At 36.7% G+C, this 20016-nt stretch overlaps 1 protein-coding gene across 9 annotated transcripts in view; it reads left to right on the forward strand.

Moving 5' to 3' along the window:
* The window catches only part of RBM47 (RNA binding motif protein 47), an 80113-nt gene extending 61017 nt beyond the window's left edge, over window positions 1–19096 (forward strand). For 7 of the 9 annotated variants that reach the window (XM_072406297.1, XM_072406293.1, XM_072406294.1 and 4 more), the window contains 4 exons: window positions 6134–7296; window positions 12409–12615; window positions 13679–13869; window positions 15095–19096. In XM_072406297.1, the coding sequence (XP_072262398.1) occupies window positions 6165–7296; window positions 12409–12615; window positions 13679–13869; window positions 15095–15334 (1770 nt within the window). In that variant the 5' untranslated portion in view covers window positions 6134–6164 and the 3' untranslated portion in view covers window positions 15335–19096. The remainder of the gene's footprint in view (window positions 1–6133; window positions 7297–12408; window positions 12616–13678; window positions 13870–15094) is intronic. The other 2 variants (XM_072406290.1, XM_072406292.1) reach the window with 2 other exon arrangements.
* Window positions 19097–20016: the final 920 nt, after the last annotated feature.

Consider the following 20016-nt stretch of genomic DNA (forward strand, 5'->3'; position numbering starts at 1 on the left):
CCCCCTCCCCCCACCCAACACTAAAATCAGCTGCTGGTTAAATGCTTGATTTCTACAAGTCAGTCATTGGATTAATCAGTAACTTCAAAAGCAGCCAAGGTTTCTACAGAGAGGCTTGTGAGGAAAGGTCAGGAATGAGCGCATGAATGGGGGGAAGATAATACACAGCAAACAAAATGCCACCCTTTTAATAGTTTTCATGCTCCTGAAGGGACATTAGGCCACATTGGTGACTTAATGTATTAGATGGATATGTTAAGCCTTTGCTTTGAACATGTTTTATTTAAGTGCCAGGCTTCATATTGGTTTAAATATTGCATTTGGATTGCACAGTCTTATAAAGGTTCCCCTAGCATGAGATTTTAACTTAGTATGGCTCTCAGTGTAGCAGCGGGAGCTGATCTTGTGTCTTTAAGAATCTACCAACAATCCAAACTGACAAATTTCAGGGCAAAGCAAGTAGACAGGCTTGTACAAGCACTATAGTTTCCCCCTAGATACTTGCCAATGCTGTGGATATGTCTGTAGAGTGTGCACTGCCCTTCTTCCTTCTCCATCGCTCACCCAAGAACAACCCAAGTGTCCTTGTTTTTGGGATAAAGTTGTAAGAAAGTTTTATGAGTCTCTCAGGTCCCATATCAAGACAAGTTCAAAAATTCCAAAAATACAATTGGTTGTATTGATTGGATACTTCGGTATTTTGGTAAATAGATCTGTGAATAATTGTATTATGTATAATAGAACTGTTCATGATAGCGGTATGTGATAAGCTTACACACCTGACATTTATAATAAGTTAAAACCTAGACTTTAAAAACAATTTTAATGTGTATCACTAGCTATTGTGCTTTTATCACATTGTTAGGTTCAAGTGGAGACATAAAAAGACTTTATATTCCAAAAGTAGTAAAGGGTTACTTCTCCCCTATTTCTTATACTAGTGTAACTTGTACAAGAAAACCAATAGTAGAAGAAAAACATTTAGCAATATGAATATTGTATGAGCACTTTATGTGGACACTGGTAGTCCAGTCTAGAGTCAGGTAAGATTTATTATTTTGAACATTACATATAATGTTAGTATTACTATTAGCTCTAAATGTTTTTTTCATTCTTATCACTCTTTATGCATTTTTTTAATTCTGTTACTGCACTCTTCAAACATTTAATAACTTGTGATAGTAAGCGTAACGCTTCTATAATTACAAAGTCTGCATTTCCATAAAGTATCAATATACCACATCTGAGTAAGGAAAATCCAGTCTAACCTGGTACATTTTGCCTCAGGGTGAAAAGGATGGAAGATTTGCCTCTTAATGGAGTGCTTGCTTCTGAGCCTTTTATTGGCAAATAAACAAGGTAATTTTATTGATACCAAGTAAAAAAACAAGCATAAAAGTAAATTAGTCTTCTAAACAATATGGCAGGCAGATGGATGTGTATAGTAGCAACATTACTTTGTTTCACAACAAGAGGGATTGTGGGGAAAACAGTATCCCTAAATATTGGTTGTAAAGGGCTGATATCGGATGAGAATCTGGCGTGTGTACAGTGCCTGTCGTCCATCGTCCCAACGACTGTCCTGGCAGATTCACGGACGACGAACGATCCTAATGCAAGGGAAGGGGGAGAGCGTGCAGCTGGGTGCCGCTCCCTCGTTCTCCTCCTCCCCTCTCTATAAAGCAGAATGGTGCTGTATGTACAGCACTCGTTCATGCATCGTGTAGTGATTAGTCGTTGGAAATGATCGTGAAAGATCCTTTCCAACGACAATAATTTCACATGTGTACCCAGATTAACATTCTTTGTCTACAAGGATGGTCATTAAAAATCAGTCTGTTCTTTGTGTTCTTCTTGCTGTATTCCTTTAAAATCTTCCTTTAAAAGGCTGCAAGATGTACAGTATTTACAAAATCTGGATCTAAGTTTAATGTAAACGGTGCAAATCAAAAATTTTAGGAGAAAATAAATAGAAGTTACATTTCATCACCGTTTCTGACCACTTCTATTTTCTTGAATTGGCAAAAACCACTAAGAGTCTGATTCATCAAGTAGCATTATGATTTGCATGGGAAAAGAGATCTTTCATGCATGGTAATCACACGCTAAAAAGCTTTATTTGTCATTCATTAAACGGTTACATGTTATTAAAGCCCTGAACACAAATTGCACTTGATGATTGTGTTCTTTAAATGAAAATCTTTTTTTCTGTAGCTTTCTGTACAGGAGCACATTTGTAAACGCAGAGCCTTTAGAGCTGCTGTCAATTAGAGATTCAGGGGCATTATAGGAGGAGGCTGAATCATGGGGAGACACATGAATGATTGCTGTGTAATGGCACTTTTTCTACAGATTGACTTAATTGTTTTAAAAGGATTTACTAAAGATCTTCATTTAGTAAAAGATAAGAGTAAAAATTTGAGCTTACAATTAAAATGCTTACTGCTGCAATTCACTTTCCTTATTCAGGTCAGGACAGAATTCTAGATTGGTGGTGTAGTTGACACAGTTTTCAATTCTTGCTAAAGCAAAAAGCTGCAACTAACTTTTACAAACTTTGTAAGTTCTCCTTCTGTTGAGCTGGCACTTGTGTGATGTGGCACTCTCCATGACAACATTTTTCAAATAACCAAATTAAAAAAAAAAGTAATTGTGCCCTCAAGCTTGTAGAACCTGTCTGTCAACAACTGACTTGCTATCTAGACCTGCTGCATTCATTTGTAGAGGAATCAAGATCAAGGAGATTGCAGAGTCTCACTTAAACCACACATATGCTAACAAAGAAGAATATAGTGCGGGTGAAAAAAAAGCAGCCCTTATGTCACTGGAAAATACAACTATAGACTATAGGCAAGAAAATACAGCTAAACTTGTATGAAAATGCAGGAATAGGAAGTATCAGTCTTTGCTACCAACTTAGATTTAAAGTTTTATAAAAGCAGTGCTGGCCATACATTCAAACATACACGGCTTCCCTATCAATGTTTGCTCAATAGATCAATAAAACATTGACCACAACTGTCTTATTTCTAAATAGATTTCCCTTTTTTTAATGTTGGTATTAAATCTAACATCTAATCTGTTTAAAATATGGATCAATATTATAGCTGGCATACATGATGGGTCTGCTACAGCACTCCAGGAGTACCTATTAGTGAAATATGGTGACAACCTTCCCCTTATCATTGGTAATTTCTAAACAACACAATTCTCAGATCTAACCTTTATTCTGTACTAAAAAATGTAATATTGTATAAAAAATATATTGTAGTGGAATTAATAAATCTTTGGAGCACTTTATGATAAGAATATACACACCAAGAAATTAACTACAGTACATGTATGTTGCATAATTAAAAAAGGGATCCAAACCCAAAGTTCAGGACCAAGGATAATTTTTCATTGTAAATCCCTACATAAATTATGTAATGACTACATACTTAAATATTTTTACACCTCCTCTCTCGGTACTCTCATATCCTCCTTTGGTTTACAGTACCATCTGTATGCTGATGACACTCAAATCTATCTGTCCACCCCTGACATGTCTCCTTCAGTCCTGGGCACGATTTCATACTGCCTGTCAGCCATCTCATCATGGATGTCTTTCTGATTCCTGAAACTCAAGCTGGATAAAACAGAACTCATCATCATCCCCCCCTCAAATCCCAAATCTGCCCCTGACATATTTCTAACTGTTAACAACACTCTTATTCCTCCCTCCCTCAAGCACGTTGTCTTGGTGTCACCTTCTATTCTGCCCTCTCATTTACCCCCCATATTCAGATCATTTCCAGGTCCCGTCACTTTCACCTGTGCAACATCTCCAAAATCCGCCCCTACCTGTCCCCTGAGACCACCGAACTCCTTGTACATGCTCTTATCATCTCTTGTCTGGACTACTGTAACCTCCTCCTCTCTGGTATTCCACTAACCCGACTCTCTCCTCTTCAATCTATTATGAATGATGCAGCCAGACTCATCCATCCTTCCCACCGCTCCTCTTCTGCTGCATCTCTTTGTAGTTCTCTACACTGGCTTCCATTTCACCTTAAAATCAAATAAAAAAAATACTCCCCTAGCCGCTCTCTCCGCTCCTCCAATGACCTACTAATGACTTCCTCACTCATAACCGGCTTTTCTAGAGCTGCCTCAACCCTCTGGAATGGTTTTCCTCGTCCTATTCGGCTTGTTCCTACTTTCTGCTTATTTTTTTTAAAAGTCAATATAATGTCCAGAAGGGTTTTGCATTAGGTTTGGGCCATAACTTCTAGAAATGGATGTAGTAGGTTACCTTAGGTCTATCAGCCACAAACGTTATATTGATAACTGGCTTTATAAGTGTACTTGCAGACTGTAGTTTGCACTATATGTAATGCCTTACATATACATGTGATTTTGTGCTTTCTGATGTAAACACAGCTATAGTGCACACTGCTACATTTAACTTGCATTCAAAACGTGTCAACTTTGAAAGTTACAGAGAATAAGCAAACTAGTATACTGCAAATGCATGCAAGCTCAATATAAACACAATGCATATGCAATGAAAAGTGATAATTCATTTTGTTAAGTGAACAACATAAACAAAACCCCCAAAGTTGTGTTGAGATTTTATAGTGCAGATATCAGTACTATCCAATTGAACGCTGTTGGCTGTATTATAAATGTGGTTTACATTCTCTGATTATGAAAGCCATAGACATAGAGGAAATATGTGAATGAGTCCTGTGATGCACTTACACCGCTAATTCAGATGTGATTGTGTAGTCAACCATTAAACTAACTGAAAGTTTGTCAAAAGGGACAACTTTTTACTATATACTAACATGTTCTGGATTACTTTTATATAATTCTAGCAGGATGTATTTATAATTGTATTGTTGGTGTACTACAATGAAATAGATTAAAGGGAGTAGATACAAGCATTGGATGAAATGCTAATGAAATGTTTAGCTTCAAATTAGAATCAAAGAGATTGATTTATTAAAGCTCTCCAAGGCTGGAGAGGATACACTTTCATCAGTGAAGCTGGGTTATCCATAAACCTGGAATGGATTTCTTAAGTCATTTGCTATTTGTCAGCAAATGTTTCCAATCCTGGACCAGATCTTCTCCAGGTTTGCTGGTTCACCCAGTCTCACTGATGTTTTGTGTATCCTCTCCAGCCTTGGGGAGCTTTAATAAAACAGGCCCAAAGTATCTAAAGCCATTTTCGGTAGAGTAATAAATGATTGAAACCATTTTCAAGGTTTTTGCCAACTCTATCCCATTGGGGAAAGAAACTAACTTTTTGTCATTTGGACAAGTCACCAGTGCCCCCTTGCTGGATTTTACCTTTATTTCTGCTCCTGTGACATATTCTAATTTTGGATTGTTCTGCAACTTCTGTGATAGTGTTAATAGTTACTCGGACACAAAGAAAAGGGTGACGCTTCCCATTCAAGAAATAAAAAACTTGACCCCTTTTCTACACTTTTCTATGTAATTTCTACATTTTATTTCATATATTAATGATTGTAAAATGTTTATTAAAGCCATGACAGGTACAGGGTAAATGAAATACACTGGTCATTCTGTTTTCAGAAATCATATCTACCAAGACACACCCATAATTAGTGTTGCATGTATAACAAGTTGTTGTTTTTTTTTATTACAATAGACAAATTGTTTTATCCCACCAGATGCACACTATGAATGCCAACTGCTTCAACATATTTAAAAAAATGGAAACTTTCTCATGTGTATGCATGAGTATACCTAGTATCCTGTGCATTATGTCCTTTAATGTTAATAGTTCTTTAGGTTTAATAATTCAGCTTTGTGGTTCTTTACGTGTAATGAATGCAGTAATGTTTTCACAGTTTTCAGATTTCAGATGAAATCTATTGGGTAATTTCTTTTCTGTCTGCTATTGTGCAAGCTGCTACATGATAAGGAGTGTCTCTTGGTTTCCGAACTGTATTGCTCTTTCTTCATATATAGTTTTTTCCTCGTGGTTCAGTTTTAGCCAAGTTTTTACATGACTAATTTGTTCCAGAAATCAGTTTAGGCAGAAAGAAATCACTTTTTTATTCCGTAGTAGTGTCCTTGAATATTTTTATTAATGCTCTGCTTTTTTTTTTTTTTTTAGGTTTCAGCAAGTATTGCATGACATTGGCATAATGACAGCAGAAGATTCTATTGCCATGATGAGTAACGATTCTTCTAACATGTCAACCTCAAAGATCACAGAGGGAGTTGCCGGTGCACCAAATGAAGCTGCTCTCATCGCACTCATGGAACGTACAGGTTATTCAATGGTCCAAGAAAATGGACAAAGAAAATATGGGGGTCCACCACCAGGATGGGAAGGACTTCATCCCCCTCGTGGCTGTGAAGTATTTGTGGGCAAAATACCACGTGATGTCTATGAGGATGAACTGGTTCCAGTCTTTGAAAGTGTAGGTCGTATCTATGAAATGCGCCTTATGATGGACTTTGATGGAAAGAATCGGGGATATGCTTTTGTCATGTACACACAAAAGCATGAAGCCAAGAGAGCAGTCCGGGATCTTAATAATTATGAAATTAGACCCGGAAGGCTCTTAGGGGTTTGTTCCAGTGTAGACAACTGTCGACTTTTTATTGGGGGGATTCCAAAGATGAAAAAAAGAGAAGAGATTCTGGAAGAAATCTCTAAAGTAACCGAAGGAGTTTTAGATGTTATTGTCTATGCTAGTGCTGCTGATAAGATGAAAAATAGAGGCTTTGCTTTTGTAGAATATGAAAGCCACCGAGCAGCTGCCATGGCCAGAAGGAAACTAATGCCTGGACGAATCCAGTTATGGGGCCATCAGATTGCTGTTGACTGGGCAGAACCAGAGATTGATGTTGATGAAGATGTGATGGAGACTGTCAAAATTCTTTATGTGCGAAATCTTATGATTGAGACATCCGAGGATACAATTAAAAAGGTGTTTGGCCAGTACAATCCTGGATGTGTGGAAAGAGTCAAGAAAATACGGGATTATGCCTTTGTGCATTTTACCAGTCGAGATGAGGCAGTGCAGGCTATGAGGAACCTTAATGGAACTGAACTGGAAGGCTCTTGCATTGAAGTTACTCTGGCCAAACCAGTAGATAAGGAACAATACACACGATACCAGAAAGCTGCTAAAGGAGCAACTACTACGGCAACTGCCACTGAAGTCACCCAGCCTAACTATGTTTACTCCTGTGATCCCTACACATTAGCCTATTACGGATACCCATACAATGCCTTGATTGGTCCAAACAGAGAATACTTTGTGAAAGGTTGGTAACTACTGATTGTGTTTTGCTTTTATCTAACTTTAAAAGTATTGTTTGAGAAATCTGGTCAGTAATATTTTATTTTTTGTTCCTTTCCTTTTAACTCTTGAACAAAGACCATACTTGCCTAATATGGATTTTTCAGTACTGGGTGAATCACAGCATCCTCAGGCATCATAAATCACTAAAATAATCCAATCAGAAGATCTTCCTATCTAAGTGGCAAGCTCTGCCAACTCTCAAAAATTAGTGATATCTTGCTTGTTTTTGTTTTAGTTGGCTTTTTGTTGTAAATATAACAACTTATGTATTCAGCCTGTACTGAAAAAAATCTGTTTGAATACAAATTTTGATGTGTAGAAAGACTTTAGGGAAGAAGTACCTGATTTCTATTTTTTTTTTAAATCTACGGGTTGCCGTCAGCCGTTCCAAAAATACCTATTAATGGTATAACCAACGGCTTGTCGATAGCAACCATTTCGGCGCGATATTGCTTGGTCGCCGGTGGTAATAATATGTTATAATCGGTAATTTATTTTTGTAGTTGCTTGGCTGTCTTCAACACTTCTAAGTCACTGACATGGAGCAAGTGAGATTGAGGACAACATTTCTTATCCCCTTATTTGTTCCACCTCAGTTAATCATGAAAGCCAAAGGAATTGCATTTTCATAAAGTGAGGTCTGCAGATATCATATTCCCCAAAATAAATTGTGCCTTCAATAATTGCCTTTCAAACACTAAACCTTTCAGACCACACATGCCCTAAATTTATAGATGTAAACAGGTAAGCAGCTGGGTTTCACTTCTAACTTCCATTTCCGATTATCTATAGTACTAAATAAAAATATTTTTTCACAATCCTGCTTTGTGCAGCTTAAGCCATGTACTGGTGGTTTCTCCAGAACGTGGCTAAGCATCATGGGTAATATGCTCCTTTTCTGTATATGCGAGCTGGATTTTTGATGTTACTGGAGAATAATATCCTTTAACTAAACTTCTTTCTGTCTTTCCTTTTGCAAATTTGTAAGGATCATCTCAAATCTAAGAGAAGAGCATAAATCTTCAGAATGTGTGTACAATCTTAAATATTTTTTCAGCAAGGACACTGATTTACGACCTGATACTATCATTTAATTACCATAAGCCATTGCATCATTAATGGAGTTTACAGCAAAAACTTAAAAAAAAACAATATTTATGAAGTGCTCTGTGACTTTATTTAAAAGTGGATATAGCTACATTGGTGCAAGCTAATACTCTTGGTAAACAAGCTGGATATATCATGTAAAATACGTTTTAGAGAAGCCTAAAATCTTTAGAGGGCCTGTACATTTTGTTGTTTGACATTCCTCATAAATGGGGTAGTACAAATGCTTACAGATGATCTGTGTATAGGCAAAGCAAACCAACTTGTTTGCTAAATGGTAAATGTAAAATGGGAATCTGATTTTATTTACATCTTGGTAGTTCTGCATATACTTGGCAAAATCAATCTGTGGGCAGTATAGGCCTAGCAACTGTAGAGAGTTTTAGTATGTTCACTTCATGGAAACCTGTACTTTGACTATGTAGGTCAATTTTAGCAGGTTAATTTTATCAGCCCCTGTTACTCCACCATCATGTGGCTATAGCAGCCTGTTGCAAACCACATGTACTGTCACATTGGAAGGAGGGGAACCACATACTCCAACATACATATAAGTACCAGGATGGTTATCTTAAGCTTTTGGCAGTTCAACATAGTAGCAGGGAAGACAAACAAAGTAAGCACATGTTGCTTTAAAACAAAAGTCTTAAGGCATGAGTGTCCAAACTTTTTGCAAAGAGGGCCAGATTTGGTGAAGTAAAAATGTGTGGGGGCCGACCATTTAGCACGTACCCAGGGTTAGTGTGGACGTGGTCTGGGTGGGTCCCACACAGCACACGCCAACCAAGGTGACGTGAGGGATTCCCTGAGTCCGGTGTCAGTTTGGGCTCTGTGCAGAGCATGTTCTTGGAATAAGAGTGGACGTGGTCTGTGTGGGTCCCGCACAGCTTACACCCACTATAATGATTCCCTGTGCACACATGGGGACTTCTGCCCTGCCGATTATGCCCGCCGAGTAGCGGGCCTATAATTGCATGGCGGTTGATCAACTCTAATGAAATATAAAATGACTCTTTTGTACACGAGTATTTTATACTGTGGTCAACAGCACTGGCGGACCACATAATATTGATTTTATGACAGAGACTATGGGCCGGTGGAAATCTGGACACGGGCCACAATTGACCCCTGGGCCAGACTTTTGCCATACCTTCTCTAAGGTGTTTTAAGTGAGCAGGTTTTGAGTTAGAATTTTCATAAACCGAATTTTGACTTGTCTTTTACATTTATGGTGGTGATGCATATTTTTGATTGTTTCACTTCTGATTGCTGTCTTTAAAAAACACTGCAACAATATCTAAAAAATATGTAGTTACATTATCATGTATGTAATGTTTCCAAGTGGTAATGATTTCCAAGTGGAGAGTGAAAGCCAAGACTAGTCATATTTTTATTCTATATTTTAGTGAGGCCATTTACACTGGTGAGCCCCTAGTGAGGGTAAGAAAAGGGAAAGCACAAATCAATCTCAGGAGGGACTTAATTTCAACTGTAAATGAAACAGACTCCCTATGTACATTTAGGTTCTAGGACTTAACCAAATACAAAACATTAAATCAGATACAGTGGTTCCATTACAGTCAGACTATTGTATTAATTTTAGGCCACATCAGGTGCATTTTAGTGGGCCACAGACATACCACATAATTATTTTAATATAATTTTCTGGTGAGCAATGCTAGCTGTTCCTGTTTGAATGATTACATTTCCATTTGGACAATACCTCTGACCTACTTTCCTCTGTAGTTATGTATACTGTACACCTTTTTTATGATTTACAGTGAAATGTAAATATATGTTAACAGTTGTATACACCCACATTTACAAGGGTGTTAAAGCATTAAATCTATTTGTTTAAGTCATATGCACCAGTTGGTTGAACCCCAAGCTATTATACCAGCTGTTTTGATTTTTGTTAGGTGTATGGCTATGTACACACGTCAGATGATTCTTACTCAACACAAGCAGTCAGACTTGTCTCAGGTGAGAATCTGACATGTGAACAAAGGTCGTCCGGTGTTGTTCATGGATCTGACCGGATGGATAAATGAACAACAGACAATGAATGACCACTATAAAAATGAAGGAAAGAGGGAGCAGCAGGGTGCCTCCCCATCCTTCTCCCCCTCCCTCTCCATAGAACAGAACAAGGATGCGTGTACAGCCCTAATTCAATTTATCTTTCAGTCTTTTGTCACTGGAAACGATCATGAAAAAATAAGCATGTGTCTACAGCCTTAGTTAAAGGAATACATTTTCTGATCAGTCCTTTTTAGGGCATTTTAACAAATGGTTTCTCGTGGTCAAATATCCAGCTTGTTCACAGTTTTCTCTCAAAGTCTTTCCCCCCTATTTCAGTAAACCTTAAAAATGTCCTAAAAGCTATTAATATCTTTGGAAATTAGGACTTTTCCTCCATGTAATTTGTTTCTCTCAGATGTGGATTTTTTTTTTTGCTTTTAAGGTGGCTAATAAAAGTTTATTGAAAGCATATTACAAAATGTCATGGCCTCATCGTCATATGTGACGACAAAAGATAAGAAAACTCAACCAAGGTCACACTAACATGTTATTCCATTCTGCAATTGGTCACAGAGCACTTCATTTATCTCTTATCAGTATATGTTTGTCACCTGATTACCTGGCAGCTTTACTATCAGTGGAACAGCCCTGATTTGTTGTTCATAGCATGTACTTTTATATCACGCTTTTGTATAGGCCATAAATTGTTGTCGCTAAAATACAAGATTTTCTTCAACTTGAGCGCACATTGTAACCTACACAAATGTAAGTGTAATTGTAACCTGTTCTTGACAGAATGAAATTAGAATTTATTTGAGGGAGAAATGCCCAATACCCTATTGAAAATTATATCATATACAAAACAGACAGGATTCACTAGAACAATTTTAAAGCTGTTTCACGCCAGAGCAATTAAATGACATATATGAAGAAAAAATGAATAAACAAAGGTCAAGTGAAAACAGTCATTGTTTGGTTTGCATCATTCCACCCCATTTCTGGGGATGATAGTGGACCAGTTAGAATGTAGTGTCAAATTAATAGGTAGACTTTTCCACTTTGCCTCTGCCCTCTCAATCCTCCACCTTTTTCAGTGAGACTATTCTCCTGTTCCATTGAAGGAGCCTTCTGGAGACTTGGAAGGTTGGAGGCACAGGGCAGGTAGACATTTGTATATAACTTTGGCTATCTGCTTTTTTATGCTTGTCTGGGCCCAAAACTATATTATCTTTTCCAAGCAAGATATAATTAATATTAAACCATGCTCATTTTCCAAATTGAAGATATACTTTCAAAATACAGGTAATTTGATTCTTTGAATAATTATATTTTGGGCAGAGTTTTTCAGCAAACCAGAATCTGAACTAGTTGATAAGAAGAAAAAGCCAAACATTAGAACTTTACATTCTGACAAGAATATACAGTATCAAAGATTAAATAAATGGGTGAGGCAACTAAGAATGTATCAGCTGATTGGTTTAGTGGGTACAGTAGGTCGTAGACTATACTTTTTTTTCCCGCTTAACTGATACATTTACAGTGGGTTTACCTTTAATGTGTGTCTCCAGATAAAGTTGTTAACTTGTATTTTAGCTTCAAGTTTCTCTTGAAAACCTTACCCTGAAACAACATTTCTCATATCTTGTGCTTCCATTTTGGAAATGACATGCCTGAAAGCTTTCTTGTAGACCTGTATGATTTCTTTTAGCAAATCTAATCTTATAAAATATGACTCACAGCTAACTGATAGTAAGCAAAGAAACGAGGGCTAAGTTCTTCTTGCTTTCCTCTAAGTCAGGTCAGAGACAGAGGCCTTTGAATTTTAGATGCTAATAAATGTCATTTCCCAAAATTGAAGTTCAATTTCATTTCCCACTTTGTACTTTATAGAGGCTTTAGTGGTGATCTTCTGTGATTTCTGATTGTATTGTGTTGATATTACAAGCAGGCAGCATAAGAGGCAGAGGGCGAGGCGCAGCTGGCAACAGAGCCCCCGGTCCCAGGGGCACGTACCTGGGGGGATATTCGGCCGGCCGCGGCATTTATAGCAGATATCATGAAGGGAAGGGTAAACAGCAAGAAAAAGGCTTTGAACTTGTACCCAACCTGGAATTACCGGCAGTCAATCCAGTTGCTCTTAAGCCCGGTACAGGTTAGTCTGAAATTCTAAATTTAACCTACACTGGTGACACTTTCAGAGGCAATATACTGGTGGGAGGTTTATTGAAAGATGAGTAATAGCTCCTTTATAATTCTTGGTAATAAATGGCCCTCCAGTGCATTGTTGAAAATTTTATCTTGATACATCTGACAGAAACTATAATAATTGTTCTAGATGACATTTTAGAGATCAGAAGTGTCCACCCTTGTAATAATTAATAATTAACGAAAAAGTAAAGGTGTCTGATAAGTTCCTAGAAAATATAGTGTCAGCTGAAGAGTAAGCTTGCATGGCCTTACTAAAGATAGGACTACTTAGCACCAGGGAACTTTTACACAATGGGCTCACCACCACTGGTTGCTGATACACCAGCCAACAATTTTACACAGTTGAAAGATTCTCTGAACAGAGGAATCATAATATATAAGCATACTTCATCATGTAAATTTTAATTAAAGACAGTATGCATTGTCTCTTAATCACCAATTTAATTCAAGTCAACATCTCAAACTTAGCTCTTATTAGTGGACAATGTAGGCTATTTTTATTAAAGACAATTTATATATGAGGCCCATTGTACCTTTCTTTATTTGAATTAAGACATTTTTTTTATTGTAAACTACCCGATCACTACCTTTCAACACATATACAGCCAAACTGCTATTTTAATCAGCCCAGATTGTGTGTGTTATTTACAATCTTTATCAATATAGTCATCTTTGTAACCAAGATTCATCAATCATGTTGTGTTATTTATTTGATTATTACTTCCCAAATCGCTTGTTCATGCCTTTCCATCTGCTACAACTAACACATTGTAACAACTAGCTATCAAAGTATAGGGAAGTATGAGATATATAGTTTTTTATGGTGACTGTGGTCTATGTACAGTAAAACCTGTCACTGTGTGGACTGCTCTCTGGATTGATAAATTGGTTACATTTCCTGGGTGTAGGTAACAGCACAATTTTTTTATACTTAGTTAAAAAATACTTTTGTAATATTTTGTTTAAACAAAAGACTATTGTTGCTGACCAATTTTTCTATATTTCAGTTGCCATTCCTACAATTGGTAGTTCTCCATACTCCATGTTTCAGGCCTCAGCTGCTAACCTCATTGAAGATGGGAAAATCCACGGGATGGAACATATGATTAATCCCATCACTGTTTCGGCTGATGCAGTAAGTGCTGCCACTGCAGCCGCAGCTGTCATTCCATCAGTGTCAACACCTCCACCATTTCAGGTAAGTGAGGCAAATATTGTTAAGGTTTATCTAAACCCAAACATTTACAGCAAATGTGTTGTTACCTATATTCCTACAATGACAAAAAGAATACTTTTTTTTAGTTTTTCTTCTTTCAATTAAATAATAGCTGCATGGTGAATGCATAACCACTTCCTCTCCACTGGAATCAATTCTTGTGTAATCCAGGAGCAACATTGTCACCTTTTCTTGTTCGCTCCTGGATCAGACTAAGAAGCCATGATGGGCTTGCTTCCAGTGCACAGAGTGTTGGCACATTTTGCAGTGAAACTAACATTCAATCACTGTCCAAAGTGAATTAAAGAGTTTACAGGATGTGCCCAGGACAGGGAAATAAATGATGAACAATACAATGTGAAAAATGTGTTAAAAAGCCTAAGTATTGTTTTCTTCTAGTTCTTTCTTGTAGTTCTACTTGAAGACTAATTATACGCTTTAAATTTCTGCAATGGTCCATTTTTACAAACAACTCCTTCCAAGTGGCTAGACATCTATTGTGAGGCTCAAAATGATAAATTCACTAAAACCTAATGTTTTACATATGGTGGAGGATAGTGGTCTGGATTATAACTAGGAGTTAGTGTGCATAGGTATCAGACCCAGAAGCTTGTCAAGCAAGCAAGAATTCCAACAAATGCAAATGTACACTGCTCCACATAAACCATTTTACCATTCCAAAACCATTTCCAAATCCATGTCAAAGCAAAAAATCAGCACTGTATACAGTGGATCTCTTAAGATATCTGCATCCAGATATACTGCATCCAGAGTTCCAGACCACATTGTGTCTTCGTCATTGTAAAGCTAAGCAAGGAATTCCTCCAGCCCCTGCCGCTCTGTATCATGTAACTGAACGTGAACAGAGCTGGGGACAAAGGAAAATACCTTAACAAAATATAGGAAACTGATTGGTGGTTGGTGGGCATCCACCTATTGAAAGCTGAAGAGGGTTGTCAGACTGTATGTGATTTGATTCAACAGATCCCGTTATTTGGGTGTTCAGGTAGTCCGGCTGACTAAGAGTTGGGGGAGGGAGTAAATATTGTGGTACGTGCTACTGGTCAGTATTAAACATTTTAGCTGTAAGAGTGGATAGATCAAAGTCCCGTATTTTGAAACTGATGAAAATTTTTATTTGCATTGCAGGTTTTTTTTTTTTATATAACTTATTCCTTTTTTCCTAAATGCTTCTTCTGTCTTTCAGGGGCGCCCAATAACTCCAGTTTATACTATGGCTCCCAATGTGCAAAGGATTCCAGCCGCGGGGATTTACGGAGCAAGCTACGTGCCCATTGCAGCCCCTGCCACAGCCACATTAGCCACACTACAAAAGAATGCAGCTGCTGCAGCAGCGATGTATGGAGGATATGCTGGCTATATACCTCAAGCTTTTCCTACCGCAGCCATCCAGGTCCCTTTGCATGACATCTACCAGACTTACTAAGACTGCAATCTTTAGACGAGGGGAGAAGGGCTACTGAAGGAACTTTTAAATATTTATGAAGCAAGAACCTAAATATATATTCTTAAAGGAATATTTTATATATGTGAATTCTTTTTTTTTTCCAAAAAGTCAGTTTTTGAGATGGATGCATATATGTTTGTTCATACATTTCTGCATTTTTATGCTTTAACCATGTAGATTTATGTCATATGGTTTGGTTGCTTAGGTTTTGACAATATATGCATAGGCAACATTACTGGTATGAAGGTGTGTTTTTATTTGAATTGTTTTTATATATATATTTAGAACATTCTGCACTAGAAATTTATCTATCTATATATATGTCATGTAGTACATTTAATATTATTGTAACTGAAATGTGTAGGTATGTAAAAGTAAAAGAGCAGCTATAGCATAAAGAGTAAATATTCCATATTTAAGAGAACGATATATAGAGATTTCTAAAAGGTACTTTATTTATAAAGCTGTACTGGAACGTCTTGGGGATTACTAGGAATATAAGGCTTCTGCCATGTACTATAAAACATATTTTGTTCAAAATATATCAAGTCAGCGAGGTGAAGGCTAGTGGTCCTCTGTGGCAATATTATAAGAAATATTTACAGAGGTTTACCTTGCCATATTGCATAGAATGAATTTCAACAACTTTAAACAAATGCCATCAGTGGAAGTTGTCTTGTGTGTTTCAGCTGCAGTTTGCTATTATAAGGTATTAATTTTCATGTGGCCATTCATGGGGACAAAAATGGTATACAGATAATGGCCTTGATTGTAATATCCCATGTAATACATTTGCACATAGAATAATTTTAGGGTAAAACATAATGGAGCAGTAGGTCTGTATTCTGGGTGTTTGTGGTCAGCCCCAGAGTTCAGTAGATACCTCCTCCTGACAGATCTTGGTGGTGGGTTAGACATCTATTGGCTAGGATGAAATATTAGGCTGATAGATTTTTCTTCCCCTAAAGTAAGGCTCAAGGACAATCAAACATGTAGGATATAAGTATAAATGTTTGTATGTATTTTGGTGGCAGTATAATCCATTAGTGGTTGGGTCATTGTGTTGTATCCAAATGCCATCTCATGGCCATCTACAGTCAGATACTGTCTGAAAACCATCAAAGTTAAGCAGAACCTGTGAACAAACCAATGTATGTATACAGGCATACTATACCAATATGATACATCTACATGTATTACAATGATAGAGTATGTGATATAATATATATAAGTACAATTACAAAATATACATGTTAAGCCCACCTATTTGCTTTGTGATGTTATACTTTAATGGGCATTATTGACAGTTATCAAATCCATTCCTTGTAGAAGCTAGCTATAAGGGCTATAGTAGGCCCTGTACCTCATGGAGGAATCCAATTCCTCCAAAATCCATTTATACCATCTTATCAAACGTGGCTGGGCTGAATATTAGATGTATATCAAATGAGGATAGTGCTCATTTTTGTCTGATAAATAGATCAATTTATCCAACAGATGAAGCCAATTCAAGGCCATCGACTGTTAATATGATGCTTTATAAGATCCTGAAATTGTATTTGTTGCCTGAGTATACTGTTTTGTAAACACTGAAAAAAAATCAGATGTACTCTGCCATTTTGGAAAGAGGAAAAAAGAAACTGACTTACAAGTAGATACACTGGGCATATGAATAAAGAAATCTTTTTTAAAGATAGATTTTTTTAAAAGCAAAGGAAAGAGACTAAATTGCTGATAGCAGTCAGATTTTAGGTGCTATTTTTAACCTGAGAAGTTGCAAATTGATAGGGTTATATCAAAGACAGTTCTTGTGCCAACACTATAATTTCAAATCCTTCTTCCTATAAAAGTGAGAGAATTAGTATAAATGGCAGTCATGGACTGCAAAATACAGTAACCTACAGTGACCAGTTAAAGGTTTCTATGGCTTGTAGTGTATTGCACATCCTCACTGGGAATACATATTAAATATGCCTGTGAGTTGGCCATAGAGTTGGGGATAACATTATATTTTACTGGTTGACAATAATTGTTCTGTTAAATGAATTCTAGATTCAGTGACATTTACTGTTAGTACAGTACTCAGGGGTTGCTCAGATCGTAGCTATTAATCCAGCTTTCCCCACAATATACCATTACACTAGTCATTGTGATATATGTTATACTAAAACTGGATTATTTACTCCTTTGTATATCATGCTTCTTTAATAGCATACTGTGGTGTTGGTGACTTTTAACTTTTGTCTGAGAATAGAATGAGATCAACTAGAAACTGCTGAGCAAGTTGTGTTGTCTCATTCTTTCTGTAAGAAATAGACTTTGGTTTGTGTATATATGTATTTCTTTATAGTTTTATTTCAGATATATGTTTTTGCCAGTTGCAGAGGTAAAACCATTTTATTTCAATCTTCTAAGGTAGGTTTTGTTATGTTAGTTTGTCATTATTATATTGCAGTGTTTTTTGTTTTCTTGTGGCCTGTTTAAAGGCTTTTAGAACAATATTTAAAATGTTTTTAACATTTTGAGCGAATGCAGCATTTTTTGTGTCTAGGTGTTTCACATCATGTTGTGCCAATATGCTGTATTGAAGTAAAATACTTAATGTTTTAGAAATAGTCTTTTTTTTTTCAATCTTATTTATTTTTCTTCACTATTAGCTCTCCGCCAAATATTTGTGCTGTTATAGCACATGGCCATACAGCATGCTTTTTATATGTGTAACATCTCCTATGACTCCTAAGTAACCTTGCAATGCAATATTCCCCTTTTTGGAAAAGCAGTGGGCACAGTAAGCATGTAACAGGGTCTGTTGCCTCTTAGGTTCCAATAAGGTTTAATATGAGGCATGAATGAGCTGTATTTATGGAAATAAATAGTAGTTTCTGCTACTATGCTATTGTCTCCTATTGCATGCAGTTGTTTTGCAACAGACCCTGAAAACACAATAGAAGTTGGTTTACTGAGCAGGAATCATAAAGCATTATGGTAACAAACCAGCTACTGGTTCCTTTTCCTACCACTAATAACCTGCCTGTGCCTTACACTGTAGCAATTCTACATCTTGGAAAAAACACGTCAACATTGGGAGGTATGATAGTCCCCAAATATCTTGATATTTCTATCGGGTTCAATGAGAGCCATGGTGTATTATGGACATATGAGCTTTTTAATGAAATGACTTTCAACTATATGCGTAATAAACATTCCTATGCCTTATAGCTTTGATCAATAATCTCTGGGCTTGCTGCAGTATCTTCTGCTCAGGATAACTGACCAAACATGGAGGAATGTAATACATTGCACAAGGACTGGCATATCTTGTGTACACTTATTCAGAAACACCAGTTGAAAAAGTGATAAGAGTCAGTTGGTAAGACACTGACTACACTGATATGTCTACAGTAACCTTGAACCTTATGCATGACTTAAAAATATTTTATGATCTCTTTAAACCATTTCATACGGATTGCTACATTTTATTTTTATACACTCAAAGCTGTATAACAGAGACTGAAATTTGAGCTTATTTTTTCTTAAGAACAAATGCACACATGGAATGGGGAAAAAATATGTGCCTTATTTTATTCATAAAGTGTTGTCTGATAGGAGTCTTTTCTTATTCCTTCTTGAATTACCATATTTTTTGTGTTTTTGAAAAGCCTTTGAAGTTCAATGTGAGCTTGTTACCTGTATTTGCTATGTATTTTTAGAGTCTAGAAAAATAAAGCATTGAAAACTGCATATTGTTGTCTGTGTGACTCTCAAATTAGAATTCTTGTTGGTTTAGCCATTGTTCACGGCAAAAAAAAGACTGACTGTACTGGATTTACCCAACCAATCATGTGCAAGGAAATATTGAGTATTATTTATGACATTGGGTATGCTTTGTTCTCTATTTATTTTTGTTTAACACCTTTTAATGAAAGAAAAACCCAGCTGTTATCAGCTTTCAAATTTATTTCTAAAAACTTCAGAAAAGCACCTCCCCTTTGTTATGTTATTGAGATGAACAGAGGAAGAAGGCTTTTTGTAGTTCAAATCAGGAGAGCAGCCTCAGGAAATAAGGCTTCTTTCTATATGTAGTGTACGGTTAGTGAGGACTGTCAACTTTGGACAACAAGAGTGATATATTGGTTTATATATGCTTAGGAAAATGATAGGCTTTGTTGTTTTTTTTTTTTGTTTTTTGTTTTTTTTTTTGTAGGTATCAATGCCACTGGTTAGAGTAAATACTCTTATCAGTGTGTGTTAATCGTTTAGACACCTTGGCCCTAGTTTATTAAAGTTCTTAAAGGCTGGAGACAAAACACTTTTATCAGTGAAGCTGGATGATCCAGCAAACCTGAAATGGATCTGGTCCAGGATTTAAACATTTGTTAACAAACAGCAAATGACTTTTAGGTAATCCATCCCAGGTTTGCTGGATCACCCAACTTCACTGATAAAAATGTATTCTCTCCAGCCTTGGAGAGCTTTATTAAATTGGGCTCAAATAATCCATTAATGAGAGTTGTTTTATTCTATCTTTATACATCTAGTTACTGATTTACATATCTCTTCCACACAGTATACCTCTGTCAATCCAGAAAGCAATGGGCAGAACTAAACTGGCCAGGTTATGACTGACAAGTTACTAGCTTGTATAAAAGCAGTGACAATGC

Source organism: Pyxicephalus adspersus, chromosome 3 (genome assembly GCF_032062135.1).
Source record: "Pyxicephalus adspersus chromosome 3, UCB_Pads_2.0, whole genome shotgun sequence".
NCBI classification, from domain to species: domain Eukaryota; kingdom Metazoa; phylum Chordata; class Amphibia; order Anura; family Pyxicephalidae; genus Pyxicephalus; species Pyxicephalus adspersus.